Source organism: Podarcis cretensis, assembly GCF_951804945.1.
Source record: "Podarcis cretensis genome assembly, chromosome: 15".
NCBI classification, from domain to species: domain Eukaryota; kingdom Metazoa; phylum Chordata; class Lepidosauria; order Squamata; family Lacertidae; genus Podarcis; species Podarcis cretensis.
This window is the reverse complement of record NC_137185.1, coordinates 4,865,908-4,882,358: the sequence shown is the minus strand read 5'-3', so window position 1 is coordinate 4,882,358 and position 16,451 is coordinate 4,865,908. Positions and strand designations below refer to the sequence as shown.

The 16,451-nt window shown below is 45.2% G+C and overlaps 1 protein-coding gene across 2 annotated transcripts in view; it reads right to left on the bottom strand.

Moving 5' to 3' along the window:
- Positions 1-16,451, bottom strand: part of LOC307204113 (uncharacterized protein) — a 47,043-nt gene that overhangs the window by 14,043 nt on the left and 16,549 nt on the right. For both annotated transcript variants that reach the window (XM_079955522.1, XM_079955523.1), the window contains exons 10-16: positions 16,246-16,390; positions 15,313-15,517; positions 11,968-12,146; positions 11,421-11,586; positions 9,765-9,926; positions 7,955-8,118; positions 3,107-3,288 (exon numbers count right to left, since the gene is read on the bottom strand). In XM_079955522.1, the coding sequence (XP_079811648.1) occupies positions 3,107-3,288; positions 7,955-8,118; positions 9,765-9,926; positions 11,421-11,586; positions 11,968-12,146; positions 15,313-15,517; positions 16,246-16,390 (1,203 nt within the window). The remainder of the gene's footprint in view (positions 1-3,106; positions 3,289-7,954; positions 8,119-9,764; positions 9,927-11,420; positions 11,587-11,967; positions 12,147-15,312; positions 15,518-16,245; positions 16,391-16,451) is intronic.

Here is a 16,451-nt window from a genome sequence, read left to right as displayed (position 1 = left end):
GCTAGTGACTGAGCAAGACATGGAACTGAGACGTTCTGCACTGTGAATGTTTTTGCACCGATATTAAAGCCTTGAAAAGACCAGTGGGGGTCTTGCCTGTTCGCTCTCAAGCAACCACGCTGGCACACATAACACTTACATTTCCCCATCCCTTGACCTTGGCTTCTAGGGACAATGCTGCACCTTTGAACCTTGCTCTCTTGGGTAAGTGTTCTGGTAAAAGCTTGGACTGAGACCCCAGCTTCCTGAGGGCACCCCTCCTGGAGCTTGGCACAGACCAGCAGGCACAATGGTTAGGGATGATGGGAGCTGCAGTCCAGCAACATCTAGAGGGCAACAGGTTCTCCATCCTTGAGGCAGGACGGCACAGAGGAACCTGGGCTGCACCCATTTATCAACATCGCTGGGATTCTCCATTGAAGTAGAGGAGAAAGGATAGCAATTCCAGAACAAGGGCCAAGTGTGGAAGCAACTGGTGATAACAGCCACCTGTGAAAGTGTTAGCTTTTTAAAATTCCAAGGCGCATCTATTTCCTCCCAAACAAAAACAATCTAACTCCCCAATATTAAACCTCCAAGCAGAATATTGTTCACAGAGCCGATACAGATGGCTTTACCCTCTGGGTATAAAATGGCTGGATCTTTTGTTTTCAGGTCTTGGGACAGCTACATTAGGATTTCCAGCTCTTATTACTTCATATCTGACATTTATTCCTAGTTTGGTAATGGGAAAATTACCAGATAAAATTGGCATTTGGCTTGGATTTTTTCCCCCTTCCTATGAGCCTCTGCTAATATGGAAGACGGCAAGTAATCAAATTTATTCAAGTTTTTCTTGTCAACAATATCATTAACCAAATCCCTCAATTTCAAAGTTAATAAAAGCATCTGGGTTTTCTAGCACAGCAAGACCGGCTTGCATATTTAAAACCGCATACATAGATGAATTTGCATTGGACCAAATTTGCATATTAATGAAGGACTAATTGCTCTTTGCAGTCAGTTTCATGCATACGAATTTACTATTCTTTTTTGAATGCTTGAAAAGATCCATCCCCCCCTACCAAAAAAAGGCAAAAACTTTTCAAAATAAAATAAAAAGCTACAGAATATTTGAGAGGCAGAAAAGGAAGGGATTCTCAGACTACATTTTAAAGCTTCAGCCAATTATTTCATTTCTCGTTTTTTTATCACAATAGAAAAAACACACAAGAGGTATAATTTACAAAGGCTGTTGCAGATAAGTGGATTTATCCTAACCTAACCAAAATTTAAGAGATTTTTTAAAAAAGATTATCCATTATTAAAATCTTACCTCTAGCTCATTCCATTTATGTAGGGTGGTATTTAGCCCTCAAAACTCAAGAGAACCTCCAATCTGCACCTGACCTAGCCTGAAACTCTGCTCAGATCTCAAGCATTGGCCTTAGAGAGATTTGGAAGGACTGACCAGCACCTTAGACCAGTGTTTCCCAACCTTGGGTCTCCAGCTGTTTTTGGACTACAACTCCCATCATCCCTAGCTAGCAAGACCAGTAGTCAGGAATGATGGGAACTGTAGTCTGAAAACAGCTGGAGACACCAGGTTGGGAAACACTGCCTTAGACGACTGCTATCTGATCTGGCATCCAGCTGACTGGATAGCCAGGCAGATAGTCCCAGATCAAGGTCTGACTGACTGCTTTGCAGGGAGGGGGGCAGTGCTAGAGCCTGTACAAGTTGCTACACATCCGTTCCATTTGGTCCAGAGTGTGGGGATACAGCAGTTGCTCCTCCGTTGATGCTGATAAGGGAGACTTGCAGAGATACCACAGCAGATCTGGGGGAACCTGTGGCCCTCCAACTGGAGCTGATGCAAGCTGGAGTCCAACCACATCTGGAGGGCCGCATATTCACTAGCCCTGCTCTACAGTCCACCTCCACTTGGCCATGCCACTGAAAGGGAGCAATAATGATTCCGCCCTTGAAAACAGCCACACTTCGTATTTCTAAAGCACTTTTCCTAGGTCCTCGAACATGTTTTAGCTGTTATTCCTACAACAGCCTTGAGAAGATAGGCCTGCACTGTCATCCCCATGCTATAGACTGGGGAAGCGGTGCTTGTGGCTGAGACAGAGAGTAAAATGGTTTGTTTAAAGCCAGTCAGGGCAATGCTAACTGAGCTGAGATTTCAGCTAGGGACCTCCCTAGGAGCACAAGGAGTTGCCTTATACCGAGTCAGACTATTGGTCCATCTAGCTCAGTACTGTCTACACTGACTGGCAGCAGCTCTTCCCAGCCCTGCTAGGAAATGCCAAGGAGAGAACCCAGGACCTTCTGCATGCTGGAGAGATGCTCTTCTAGCAAGCTATGGTCTTGTTGCTATGGTGTGAACAGAACCAGTGCAGTCTATTCTCCTCGCAAGTATATTGAAGGAACGGGCAGGTGGCATCTCATCACCTTGTCCATTCTCAAGGCGAGTAGCAGCTTTTGCAGCTGCCTTCCGCATTCCCTGCTTCCATTTCATCTGGGGGGTAATTCTGTCTCTGGGAGGGCAGTTTAAGGGATCCGCTCCAGATATAAACACTGGCATTTTGAGCTCCGAAAACCGGGAAGCTGAACGGTAAATATACCTCCCTTCTCTCCCGAGATAGCTTGCTTATCCTTCAGTTGCAGATGCGGCGATAACCCATCCAGATTTTGGCACTGATCTAGATTTTATCTCCCTTTCTCCCGCTTTAAATGGGATTTGGAGCCACCAGTCATTTTTAATACCAAAGGTTTGGTTCCTATAACAGCAGGGTTTATGGCTTTAAGGCTGCCCCTCACTGATCAGGATGGCACCAAGCATTCCCAAAACAGCCACTGCCGTGACCAGAACCCATGTCTCAGGTCACAGCTAAACTACACTTCCCAGGATTCTCTGGGGAAAGCCGTGTGCCTTAAATACACTTTCAACGTATTAGCTGGCTGTGATCAGAGTCAGGTGCATCAATTTCAATGGGTCTACTCAGAGTATGAATAACATTTGATACAACACAACGGGGCTTGCATTCTAGTAAATATGCTCAAGGCTTTGTTGTAAGTCTAAAGAGCCAAACACAGAAGCATCTACTTTTAGATTCACCTGTCGAAGAGCGGAAGAACCGTCCACCCCAGCTGGGATTGTTCGTTGAGCTCGATGGCCTGGCCAAAACGTGGCGCTACTGTGCCTGCTCTTTGTCCACTCGGATCTGGGGTGTAAATAGCATCCAAGCCATATATCTGGACTAGCAGAACAGTGTGATCATCAAGATAAGGATGCAAAACCTACAATAAGACAGAGGAAATTTAGACGCTAACACAAGATCCAAGGAATGTGTTAAAAGACTGAACACAATGGCATGAGAATGTGGGAAGCCAAGAGGGGTTTCAGAAATATAAAATTCCAAGCATCTCATTTCATCCCTGCCCCCCCCCCGCCCCCCGGAATAAATATTTAACAGGCTTCTTAACTGAAAGGTTGAAGACAGGTGTAATGGTTGTAAGGGGGTTACTTGTGCGTAAGTTGCCTTCAGTTTTAGTTATATTGCCTGGCCAACCACGCTTTGGCTGACAGCTCACACTCCGTGACTGGTCAGTCACTTGCAGAATCCGTCAGTGGGCGTTTCTTGAACCTCTTCCAGCATAAGAGCTGTTTGACGCCTAGTCTCCTCCTACTTTCCCTGCGCGGAACTCGTCTGCACAACTACGGGGAAGGCAGGGGCGTGTCCGCTCTCTCTCCAATAGTCTCTGGTGAAGGGTCTTGGAGAGCTGTCTCCACTTCCTCCATCTCCCTCTCTTCTCTACTGGTGTTACGCTGAATTCCTTACCCCCTACTGGTCCCCTCTCCGGCATCGCTCTGGAGCCCTGCCTCCGCCTCTCGCTCTGATGTCAGTTCCCTGACAACAGGCATAAGCAATTAAACAATGTTTGCAGCAGGTTCTTCAGCTTGGTTGCCATTCCAGCTTTGTAACTCACTTTGCACTGGATCAGTAACAAATGTTGCCTCTTCCCCTCTGTCAGGCAGGCTGTCTCCTGTAAATAGGGCCTTCTTAGTAGTGGCGCCCGCCCTGTGGAACACCTTCCCATCAGATGTCAAAGAAATAAACAACTACAGTGGTATCTCAGGTTACATACGTTTCAGGTTACATACGCTTCAGGTTACAGACTCTGCTAACCCAGAAATAGTGCTTCAGGTTAAGAACTTTGCTTTAGGATGAGAACAGAAATCGTGCTCCAGTGGTGCGGCAGTAGCAGGAGGCCCCATTAGCTAAAGTGGTGCTTCAGGTTAAGAACAGTTCCAGGTAAAGTACGGACCTCTGGAACGAATTTAGTGCTTAACCTGAGGTACCACTGTATCTGACTTTTAGAAGACATCTGAAGGCAGCCCTCTTTAGGGAAGCTTTTAATATTTGATGAATTATTGTATTTTAATATTTTGCTGGAAGCCACCCAGAGTGGCTGGGGAAACCCAGCCAGATGGGCAAGGTATGTATGTATAAACAAACAAACAAACAAACAAACAAACAAATAAATAAATAAAAATAATTATTATTTTGCTTTTTTAACAGCAGGTGTGTGCTTATTGGATTATACATTCAGCTATCCTCGTGGTTTTTAAAAAAAGCCTCTGGAGGCAAAATAATAGTAAGAAAAGCCTGCATTAATTTTTCAAAAAACAATTACATTGCTCTAAGGACACGTCGGGTGGCTGTCAGTGCTGTCACAGGCACTAGCCAATCAGCACCCTTAGCCAGTACTAGCCAATCAGCACCTTCTGCAGTCAGTCCCAGCCAAGTGGCACCCTTGACTTTCAGCAGCTGACTTTCAAATCTGCAGAACTGATTTTTTCAGAAGTGGCCCCTAGAGAAGAATAGTTAGGTTTGGATTGAGCAAGATGACGCCACTTCCAAACCAGCCCCACCGCTCTAAGAATGTCATGATCCTCTCATTCTAAGCTCCATAGCTGGATGTTGAGGCATGTCTTGAATAGGGAAAATGAATCTCAAGTCAAAAGGGGAAAAAAATATTAACAATTCTGAAAAGCAAATATAAAATATTCCCTGCCCTGGGGTAATAGTGTGACTTAAGAAGATCAGCATCCTTGCAGTACAAGAACATCAGCTGAAGATGATGATTGGGTTATGGTGCGATATTATATTATATTTTATATTTATTTATATATATATATTTATATATTTTATATATATTTTATTTTCATTTTGAGGTGAAGAGAGGGGAGAGGAGGGATCTGACTGATACAGCACATTTCCAGAGTTGCTAAATGCACAAAGAGATACTTTAAACCGCCTCTTCATATCATCACTTCACAGCTAAATCTGTGTAAGGCAACTGATGGGCAATTTGATTCTCCTGCGTTGAAGGGAGCAGTTCTCAGCAGTTAACCAAGATTTCATTTCTGTGCACAACAGATGTTTGGATGTTTCAGGAGAATCGTAAATAGCAGGAACTGTGCAGTACATTTCAGAAAGCTGATCTCAGTTTAAACGCTCATTTTGCGAACGTGGGGGGTTTTTTTTGGGTTCCTGTGGGGAAATGTCTGGAGGAACTTTTCCTTGGCCACGAGTTCATATAAAAATGCTAGGCTTCCGAAGTGCGCAGACTAAAAGGACTACCTAACAAAGAGGGATGTCAGGGAATTCTAACGAAACCAAAAACTGCCAATGTTCGCTTTCTCATCCCATGTCCGGAACAGAAATGAATCCATCAAATGTGATCAGGATTCGCAGTTGTTGTTGCTGTCATTCCACAAACATTACGTAATTCATTATGTTCTCCCTCCATTTGCAATGTGTTTCCTTTGCAATGAAATTGATTGGGTGAAACAATGTAATGACAACTTAATGATGTGTTTTATGTAATTAGTTGTGTAAATATGCCATTTTGCCAGAGTGGACAGCGAGATGAACAACATCGTTTTGGGAAGAAAATGAACTGCAGCAGAATGGAAACAATGTTGTGTGTAACTAATACATGGAAATGGAACGGAATGGAACACATAAAGACTTGCTGCCCTATTAACAAGCCAGGCTGATGGCTGAACCTGTGGCTGCTTTGTGGCACAATGGACAAAAAATGGAAAAGAATTCATGTAGTACAAGCCAAACGAGCAAGGTAGGGCTAATGACATGTTTGCTAGGCTACAATGAAAAGTAGGCTGGCACCAATCCTTCTGTGATAACAGTGCCAGGCAAAGTCCAATCCCTTTGCCCAGGCATTTATGGAACATTACCCTGTCACAAGAGGGATGCAGGTAGTGCTGTGGGTTAAACCACAGAGCCTAGGATTTGCTGATCAGAAGGTCGGCGGTTCGAATCCCTGTAAAGGGGAGAGCTCCCGTTGCTCGGTCCCTGCTCCTGCCAACCTAGCAGTTCGAAAGCACGTCAAAGTGCAAGTAGATAAATAGGGACTGCTCCGCGCTCCGGGGAAGGTAAATGGCTTTTCCATGCGCTGCTCTGGTTCACCAGAAGCGGCTTAGTCATGCTGGCCACATGACCCAGAAGCTGTACGCCGGCTCCCTCGGCCTATAGAGCGAGATGAGCATGCAACCCCAGAGTCGGTCACGACTGGACCTAATGGTCAGGGGTCCCTTTACCTTTACTTTACCCTGTCACATGGCAGGCGCAGGAGGAAATTATGTACTGTCATACATTTCCTTCTCTATCTAGGAAGAAGTTCTAGACATTGCAAGATCTGTTTTCATTGAAGTCTAGTGGAATCTTCGTTTTTTAAAAGGTTCCTTAGTTGGGAACAGTAAGGAACGGCAGCTGGGATGATCAGTGAAATAGAACCAATGTAAATCCACAGTCCAGACCACACCAAGCCTTTCCCTTCAGAATCCACTAACTTTTCCTGCCCAGGACATACCTGATGTCCCTTCCATGTGATTTTCAGGGGGGGGGGCAAATCTGTATTATAATGGGTTTGGCAACATGCGGTCCTTGCTAATGTTTCATGTGGCCCTTGGTTAATTTTTCCTGTGGGCTGCAAGGATGGGGAAAACAGGGAAAGGGCTTGGGGGAGACAGAGAGAGAGAACGTGCACAGAGGTGCCTTGCTCACTTCTGGCTCTGTTCACTGTCAGAATGTGCTACTCAACAGACTTCCTGGCCCCTAAGCACCCCAAGAGATTGCAGCCTTCAACAGAACAGGCTCCCCACCTCTGATCTATATTCATTTCAGACAGCTAGCCAGCCAAACGAGACAAAAGGCCTTCTTCCTTCGGAGAAACTGCTTAATCCAACTGAAATAGTGGCATGAAATAGCAGGCCCTACACCTTGGAGCCCAGCAATGGGCAGGACTTCCGGGTTAGCGCCATCGGTAATGGCAGAATCCTTCTGACTAGGAGACTTTTAAACAGAGGCTAAGTGGACACCTGTTAGGGATTCTATAGCTGTTCTATTGCAGTCTAGACTCTTGGGGTACCTTCCAACTCTACAAGTCTATTATCCTAATTGTCACTTCGCACATATAGTGAAAGCAAGCAGATAGTGGAGGCTGGTCCATTAGGCTGAATGGGGCAGCCCCCACCAAGCTCAGTCTGCCTTCACCTGCCTACCTTCTGACTTACACTCAGTGACTACAGGCATAGGCAATCTCGGCCCTCCAGATGTTTTTGGGACTACAACTCCCATCATCCCTGACCAATGGCCCTGTTAGCTAGGGATGATGAGAGTTGTAGTCCCAAAACATCTGGAGGGCCAAATTTGCCTATGCCTGGGCTACACTGCCTGTCAGCTTCCTCCTCCTTAATGACAGGCCTGTCTTTGTATAACTCAGCAGGGAGGAAGAGGGTGGGGACGAAACTGGAATTAGTTAGTTTTGCCTGTCATTGGCTCTGGCACCACCTACTGTTCGGCTCCCTGCCTTCCACCCTACCAGTCCCAATGGCCATCTGCCACTACTGCAAGATGGCAGTTCGGCGACTCCGTACCACAGATGGATCAATCCACTTGGGCGATCTCTGCAGGCTTGAAAAATCAAGTTGTTGCACCAAGAATGTTTCTTCTCCTCCCCAGCGTTGAGGCAACTCAGGCAACTGCATGCTTGCAGCCCCCTTAAGGATTCTGGCCAGTGCATTCACGTAGCAACCATCAGCTGAAAGGGGAAGAAAACACAAATCAGTAAAATTTATACATATTTAAGGGTTTGCTCACAAAAATAACTGGGAAAGGCCTTTCTACCTACAACTATATATTGTACAGAGCAGGGAAAGGGGAATGAACATGCACTGCTCACCTTACTCCTTTGGGATCTCGGTTACCTCTTGTGCTCCCCTAAGTGAAAGTGCAAGAGTGAGCTGAATGGAATTTCTCCCCCATCCTCAGTTCAGAGAGAGGCCACAGCTTTCCCTGTTGATGGACAGTCTCTTCTATGTGTTAAAGAAAGAACTGATGCCTGTCTATTGTCATCATTACAGCCATCATTTTTATTGACATAACATTTGTGTATATATATTCTGTATTTCTGTAACATTTGTTTTAGGGACGCAGGTGGCGCTGTGGGTTAAAGCCTCAGCGCCTAGGACTTGCCGATCGAAAGGTCGGCGGTTCGAATCCCTGCGGCGGGGTGCGCTCCCGCTGCTCGGTCCCAGCGCCTGCCAACCTAGCAGTTCGAAAGCACCTCCGGGTGCAAGTAGATAAATAGGGACCGCTTACCAGCGGGAAGGTAAACGGCGTTTCCGTGTGCGACTCTGGCTTGCCAGAGCAGCGATGTCACGCTGGCCACGTGACCCGGAAGTGTCTCCAGACAGCGCTGGCCCCTGGCCTCTTAAGTGAGATGGGCGCACAACCCCAGAGTCTGTCAAGACTGGCCCGTATGGGCAGGGGTACCTTTACCTTTACCTTTAACATTTGTTTTAGTTTTCTGTTCACCACTTAGAGATTATATATATGTGTGTGTGTGTGTGTGTGCGCGCGCGCGCGCGCGCACGCATTAAGTGGCATAGAAATGATCTAAATGAATAAAAACAAATGTATGAGCAAGATTTCTCTCGCTCATAAAATGAAGATAGCCATCTTTCTCCCAACAACCAGAGTCTTCTTCAAGACTTCCTTCTCCCCGCAGAGACTGTGTATGTCTTTAAGCAACCAAGAGTTTGGCTGACACGTGTCTTACATGGGCTAAGCTGCAAGAAACGCCTGAAATAATCAACCTAGTTTCTATCATTGTCAGAGACTGTAAAGAAGCAGCAGCAACAAATCCCTCTATTTAGTTCAGGCATGAGTGCCGCTGCTTATGTAGCCAAAACGGCACCACCCATGCCACTGCGGCTGTTTATTACTGCTGTAGACCAATAAAAACACCACCCAGGCTTGAAGGAACCCCACAGTTGGCAAAACAATGAAAAAAGAATTAGAATAACACCCTTAAAATGTTTGTGTGGGGGGAGAAACAGCCCAATGAGCATGCTCAGTGGATAGTGAATGCTATTGGAGGAAGAAAAATGAGAAAACCAGAATAGAAAGGGAATCAAATGGAATGGAATATCAAGGAGGCAGAACAGTGAAAAGGAACACTCAACACTTCAAAATTTTGCTGCAGGGTCCACTAGTATTTATTTATTTTATTTGCTTATTATGCTTGCATCCTGCCTTTCTGCCATGGGACTCAAGCTGGGCGTAGATAGAGAACTGGCCTGCTTAGCTTCAACTGGATTGCTGCATCACAAATCTTCAGGCCAAACTCTGAAATTGCTTAGTATACTTCAGGGAGGGAAACACAAATAATGTTCTTTCAGCTACCTTTAAGCCCAAACGCTTGCTTGATTCGGACACGGACTCCAGCTTCCTGCCGATAACAGACCGCACGATGTATGTCAATGCACTTCAGAGGATGCTGTGGTGACAAATGTCCTCTCTCGCTTAACTTTTCGACACACCAGGCTTTCAGCTGATCGGGCAATACTGCATGAAACAAGGAATGAGGATATGGGAAGAAGTAGCAGCACCAGGGGGATGAGCACCACTTGGCAATGCTTAAGATTAGGATCTCGGAGAATTCTGCCAGAAACGGGAGCAGAAATTCCCACAATGCGCAAACCACACAAGAGAATGTGAATGGTATTTGTTGCCTGCAAACATCATGGAAATCACTAGGTTATCTTCTGCGTGGAATTTTTTAACATTTACCTTGCACTGAAATGCACTGGAGTGAATTATGAAACTGCTTTCGGCCACAGCAGATAGCAAGATGAACAACATGGGTTTTTGCAGAAGCCGAACTGTAGCAGAATGGAAACAGCGCTGATTGCGATGAACACAGGGCGAAAACAGCCTCCTCCTCCTCCTCTCACATCCCAACTTAGAATACCCCAAGAGTGGAGAAGCACTGTGGACCTCCGACAATGCTGGACTACAACTCCCATCAGCTCCCACTAGCATTGCCAATGGCCAGCAAATATGGGAGTTGGGAGTCCACAGCACTGGGGCGAACCAGGTTCTTGCACTAGTGTCTGCTGTGTTTCAAATGCACTAGTGTTATTCAAGGCGCACTCCAATGTCTCTCAAGACAAGTGACTGAAATAAGCTTTAGTGGGAACTTCCGGGTTGGCGCCTCCGGCAATGGCTGAGCTCCCCCGATTGGGAGGAACTTACTCCGTGGAAAACAGGGTCTGACCGCCACAGCGAAGGTGGAGACCCACTGAAATCACAGGCGGAAAGAAGCCTGTGAACCTGGGATTTGGCTGGCACCTTTTGCGCCTCCCCTACTTGCGGGGAAACCCTGTTTTGGGGATCCGGAGCGACGTGGGGTGAGCAGCGCGGTGCTTTGAATCGACTGCTTTTTTCATGAAGTGAAGCCGCATTGCTGTTGCTGGAGAGCGCTGACTTTTTCCTGTGGACAATTGGATTTTAAACAACTGCCGTGAGTGATAGAAAATTGGTGGATTGATATTTTATGGATTTAGCAGAAATGTTATAAGGAGTTAAGTATTTTAGTTTAAACGTTAAAATAAGGTTAAAAAAAAAATGTTATGTAATAACTGACTGTTAATTGGTGAAAGGAGGAAAAGTAAAGTTACATTAACTAAGACAATTTACAGGACAAAAATTTTAAAAGAGGGAAAGGACTTGCTGAAATAGATAATCAACCTAGAATACAAAAAAGGGAGGTGTGAGGAGGTCAAGAAAATAAGTTAATGAAAGAATAGTAATGAGGAGATCTGATGTATTATTCTTTGTGTTTTTGTTTTTGTTTAATGGGTTTTATTTCTCTGTTTTTTTTTCTTTTTTTACATTGTGATGTGTTGTTTTGTTTTTGTTTAATGTTTAATGTGGTATGTTCATTTTTTCTTTTTGTAATGGTTGAAACTTTAATAAATATTATTTTAAAAAGAAAAAAGAAATAAGCTTTAGTGAACAAAGAGGAAGCTTTTGTGATCTAGCCAACCATTTTCATACCTCTGCTTTGCTCCTTGTTCATTAACTGCAGTGCCATGTCCAGCACAAGGTTTGGGAAGCTGCTCTCCTTCTGAAAGCTTGAGATGATCTCCAGCTCTGAACTGTTGGGTTTTGCTCCATCGGTGAAATAGTATCCTGCCAAGTAACTTGGGGGAGGCACTGGAACCTAATGGGAAGAAAAATAAAAACACAGGCCTACAATCTAGAAGACAGGGCACAAAAGGGAAAAGGGACGAGGAGGGCAGAGGAAAACAAACCAACTCCAGCCTCAACTTCTTAATATTACAAGATTATTATAAATAGCTTGAACTGAGACAGTTCATGGAAACAAGAAGGCCAAATGAAGTTGATCTCTCAGCACAGAGCTGTCTTCAAGGAGCTCTGGTCGACGTTATTGATAATGCTGCAAAGGACTGGTATATTTTCTATTGAGAATTCCTCATAATTGTTATCTGCAGTGAAGTTGAAGAAGAGAAGGTCTGGAGAAGGGCTGAACTTGAATAGAAGAACTGCAAATATTTATACAAAAAATAACAAAGAGACTTGCCTGAGCATGTGGTAAGAGTCGAATAAAGAGAGTACAGCAAGGAATAACTGTATGGTGATTCAGCGAAGACGGGGTAAGAGGTGAGGGTCCGTCTTCCAGCAAGCCAGCTCTCAGTTTCAGTTGAAACCCTCCCACATTTAATTCTCCTTCAGCATTAAAGATGTGGATGACACAGCTTCCTACAGTCATCCACAAAGGGGGAAGTTATTGTTTGATTAAAAAAACCCCCAAATGTCTCCCAATTCAGACCTTGCTGGATTCCCAACTGCCTTAGCCAGCATGCCTAATTTATTCATTTATTTATTAAATTTCATATACCACCTGATTGTAAACAAACAAGCAAACCTCAAAGCGGTTCACAAAAAGAACAACACAATAAATTAATCAGTGAGAACAGTTAAAAACAACTATTTAAAATTTTTTTTAACAAGTTAAAACCAATTATAGGGTAAAAAGACCAGATTGAAACACTTGGCAACCTACATGTCCGGATAGGCCTGCCTAATCAAAAATGTTTTCAGTAAAGGTAAAGGGACCCCTGACCATTAGGTCCAGTCGTGAACGACTCTGGGGTTGCGACACTCATCTTGCTTTATTTGCCAAGGGAGCCGGCGTACAGCTTCCGGGTCATGTGGCCAGCATGACTAAGCACCTTCTGGTGAACCAGAGCAGTGCACGGAAACGCTGTTTACCTTCCCGCCGGAGCGGTACCTATTTATCTACTTGCACTTTGACGTGCTTTCGAACTGCTAGGTTGGCAGGAGCAGGGACAGAGCAACGGGAGCTCACCCCGTCGCGGGGATTCGAACCGCCAACCTTCTGATCGGCAAGTCGTAGGTTCTGTGGTTTAACCCACAGCACCACCCGTGCCCCCCCCCCCAAAAAAAGAGAACAGCCTGATGTCAATAGGTAGGACATTCCAAAGAACCATTGCTGCCACACACAAAAATAATTTTCGTGCAAACGGGGAACGAGTATTGTGTAGCACCCTTAGCAGTGCCAGGTCCACAGATCAAAGTGGATGAGAGGGCATATATGGGTGTTAAGGTGACAGGAGTTGTAGCTCAACAACATCTGGAAGGCCCCAGGTTCAGGAAGCAGGCTGGCCTGAGTCATCTCTCGGTCCTCAGAATCGGCGGGTCCACTCTTGTGGGGATCGGTGTGCTCCATCTTGTTGGCATTCTAGTATTTTATGTCTTGCTCATTCTTCCTTTTTTAAAAAAAAACCCCAAAGAAACCTGCTGCTGTATCCTAGACTGATGGTTTCAATTACTTCTTCCACACAACGGCCTTGAAAAATGCTTCTCTTCTTGATCAGTAAACTGGATGATGACTCCCTCTATCACGTATTCCCTAGCCGGAGTGCCTTGTTTATGTGCCTAAGTTAAAACTGCATTTGCCATCTGCCAGTCCAATTTGTGTCTAAAACGATTCCAACTCCTTTCCCCCCAACCCCATCCAATGGCAAAGTAAAAATGTAGAATCGCAGATCTGCGACGCTTTCACATTCAAATGTTCATCTGCAGTTCACTGCCCGGGATGTTTGGGCTGAGCCTGTTGCAGATGAATGGCTTAAAAATACCAACAACAACGCGATGTAATGTTCTCCCACGTGTGAGGCGAACTGGACTCATCTAAGATCTCGGCAGCTGCCCGAGACAGAATCTATTACGTAATTATTTATTTAACTAACAGCGCTTAGACATCACTTAATAATAATAAAATTGCCTAAACGGTTCGCAGAAAATAGTATTTGCTAGAAAACGCCGATAAAAATCATCAGACTTCCTAAACAAGCAGGCATAATAAAAATATGAGAAGAGATAAAATCAATAGCTTTAAAAACATACATGATGAAATTAAATGTCTGGGCAGCCTTGCCTAAGCAAAAGAGGTTTTTATCAGGTGTTGAAAAACAGTACAATGGTGGTACCGGCCTAATATCAATAGGCAGGGAGTTCTGCACTAACGGGTTGCCACACTAAGAGGCTGATTCCTCACAAATGCAGAACATTATACAGTGCTTGAAGAAATGCCAGTTCAGCAGACTGACGGGGCTGAGTGATCACATGTGGGGTAAGGCTATTCTTCAAGCAAACTGGTCTAAGGCAGTGGTGGCGAACCTTTTAGAGACCGAGTGCCCAAACTGCAACCCAAAACCTGCCTATATCGGAAAGTGCCAACACAGCAATTTGCGCCCCCGTGCCCCTGTGTATAAGACACGATGTATGGAAGTGAGAGCTGGACCATAAAGAAGGCTGATCGCCGAAGAATAGATGCTTTTGAATTATGGTGCTGGAGGAGACTCTTGAGAGTCCCATGGACTGCAAGAAGATCAAACCGATCCATTCTGAAGGAAATCAGATCCTGAAGCTGAGGCTCCAATCCTTTGGCCACCTCATAAGAAGAGAAGACTCCCTGGAAAAGATCCTGATGTTGGGAAAGATGGAGGGCACAAGGAAAAGGGGACGACAGAGGACGAGATGGTGGGACAGTATTCTCGAAGCTACCAGCATGAGTTTGACCAAACTGCAGGAGGCAGTGGAAGACAGGAGTGCCTGGCATGCTCTGGTCCATGGGGTCATGAAGAGGCGGACACGACTAAACAACTAAACAACAACAACAAGTATAAGACACCCCCTATTTTGGGGGACTCAAATTTAAGAGAATGGGGAGAGATGGCCCAGAGTCATTCAGCTTTTTTTTGGAGAGGGTAGAGCAAAGTTGTTCAGCTTCTATGCACAGCCTACAGAAAATCACTAACCCCACTGAGAAACGCTGAAAATCGCTTGTGTCACTGCAACCAACATGCGCTTGCCAGCTCACCAACAGCAGACTGCCAGCTGCTTGGTGGGCACGCAACTCCCCCAAACACCACCACTCTAGGGAGAGTTTCCCACATGCACTGGCGTGGGGGGGGGGGGAGTGGCTGGAAACTTTGTCTGCTGTGCGTGCCCGCAGAGAGGGCTTGGAGTGCCCACTCTAGCATGTGTGCCATAGGTTCGCCACCACTGGTCTTCGAGACGTCAGGTGGGCATTCTGTGCTGCTACTGAGTTCTTGCCAAAAGAGGGAGTGTCAGGGATTTCAGCCCACCAATAAGGAAGCTTCTTAATAGCAATAGGCTAGGGCAAGTCAGGTGATACTCCCTGCTCTCGATAAAAGCTTGCGGATTTGGTTTACTCGCTGGCTTCAGTGCGTAAGATTTTTCTCCTTCTCGTACTGTCTGCACATGAGCTAGGTCTGTAAAGAAGTGACTCAGCTACAATACTGTCAGGAGGAAATGCAATGTTTCAGAAATGGATAATTTTTTTAAAAGGGGGGAAATGGCTTCTAGGTCCCGTTACCTAGCAGAACGAGGTCTCCAGAATCCATGTCAACTGTATGAACTTGAAACAGAAGCCAAGTGTTGATATCCATCCCACTTGAAATGCCTTCATCTATTGCTGCTCGGTACTGGAATTCTGGATTTCGAGACGGGCTCTCGAGAACAGGAAATGCTACAAAAGGGTGCAGATTGTTGAAGCCCGTATTCCTGAAATGACCTGTTACCTAATGAGGTAGAGAACATTAATTTATATATTATTTTACATATGCACACATACAATCTCTACAGAGTTGTAGAGATTTATTCATCTCTGTTTCAGACCTTTTTTGTTCTGTGTTCTTGGGGCAAAAAGCAATATTGACTACACCTTCCTAGACCTCCATGACTTTCCCATTGATTTATGCTTCCTTCTAGCCTAAATCAGACAGCGAGGGGAGTCCAATCGCCCTTTCCTCCCCACTCTCACATTTCAATGCAAAGTTGTCACGAAGGTAGAACAGCATCACGTGCACGATAATAAATAATATACCCAAAATTCAGCCACGTATCATTTACAGATAAGTGTGTTTTTCTGTGTGCAGAAGGCACCATGAGAAAAAAAAGGAGTCCAACTGGATTCTTGTATATGGGGTGTTGTTGTTTTCACATCAGCCAACATGACCAACTGGGATAAATAATTTCCAGCAAAACTGGTCTCGGAAAGCAGATTTAAGGGCCAATGCAGAGTTTCCTTTCTGAAAAGAGAGACTCGGACAAAAACAAGGATGGGTGAATCTGTATATGACAGCTTTCTCTCTTTATGTAAAGCAAGCAGCTCACAGCAGAAGCCTCCCTGCTGGGCATAGAAGCCCACTGCCCTTTTCCCAGACCACCCCAGCAGCTACGCAATATGGAATGCTAATAAGGGCACATTGCCTGAAGTGGGGAGCCGCAGGAGTATTCTGAAGCTTACCTTTGTGATGGTTGCATTATCAGGTATATAATGAAGAGCATCTATATACAGATCAAATGGCTGGCTGATCCTCGGAGGATTTGGTAGCATGATGCTGGGATCATGCGGGACCCAAGGAGCATAGAGAAAAGAGGGTCCTTGGAGCCTGATCAATACAAACAAGCACAGGAAATATAAATCAAGCACATTTAAATGGTTTAAAGGTA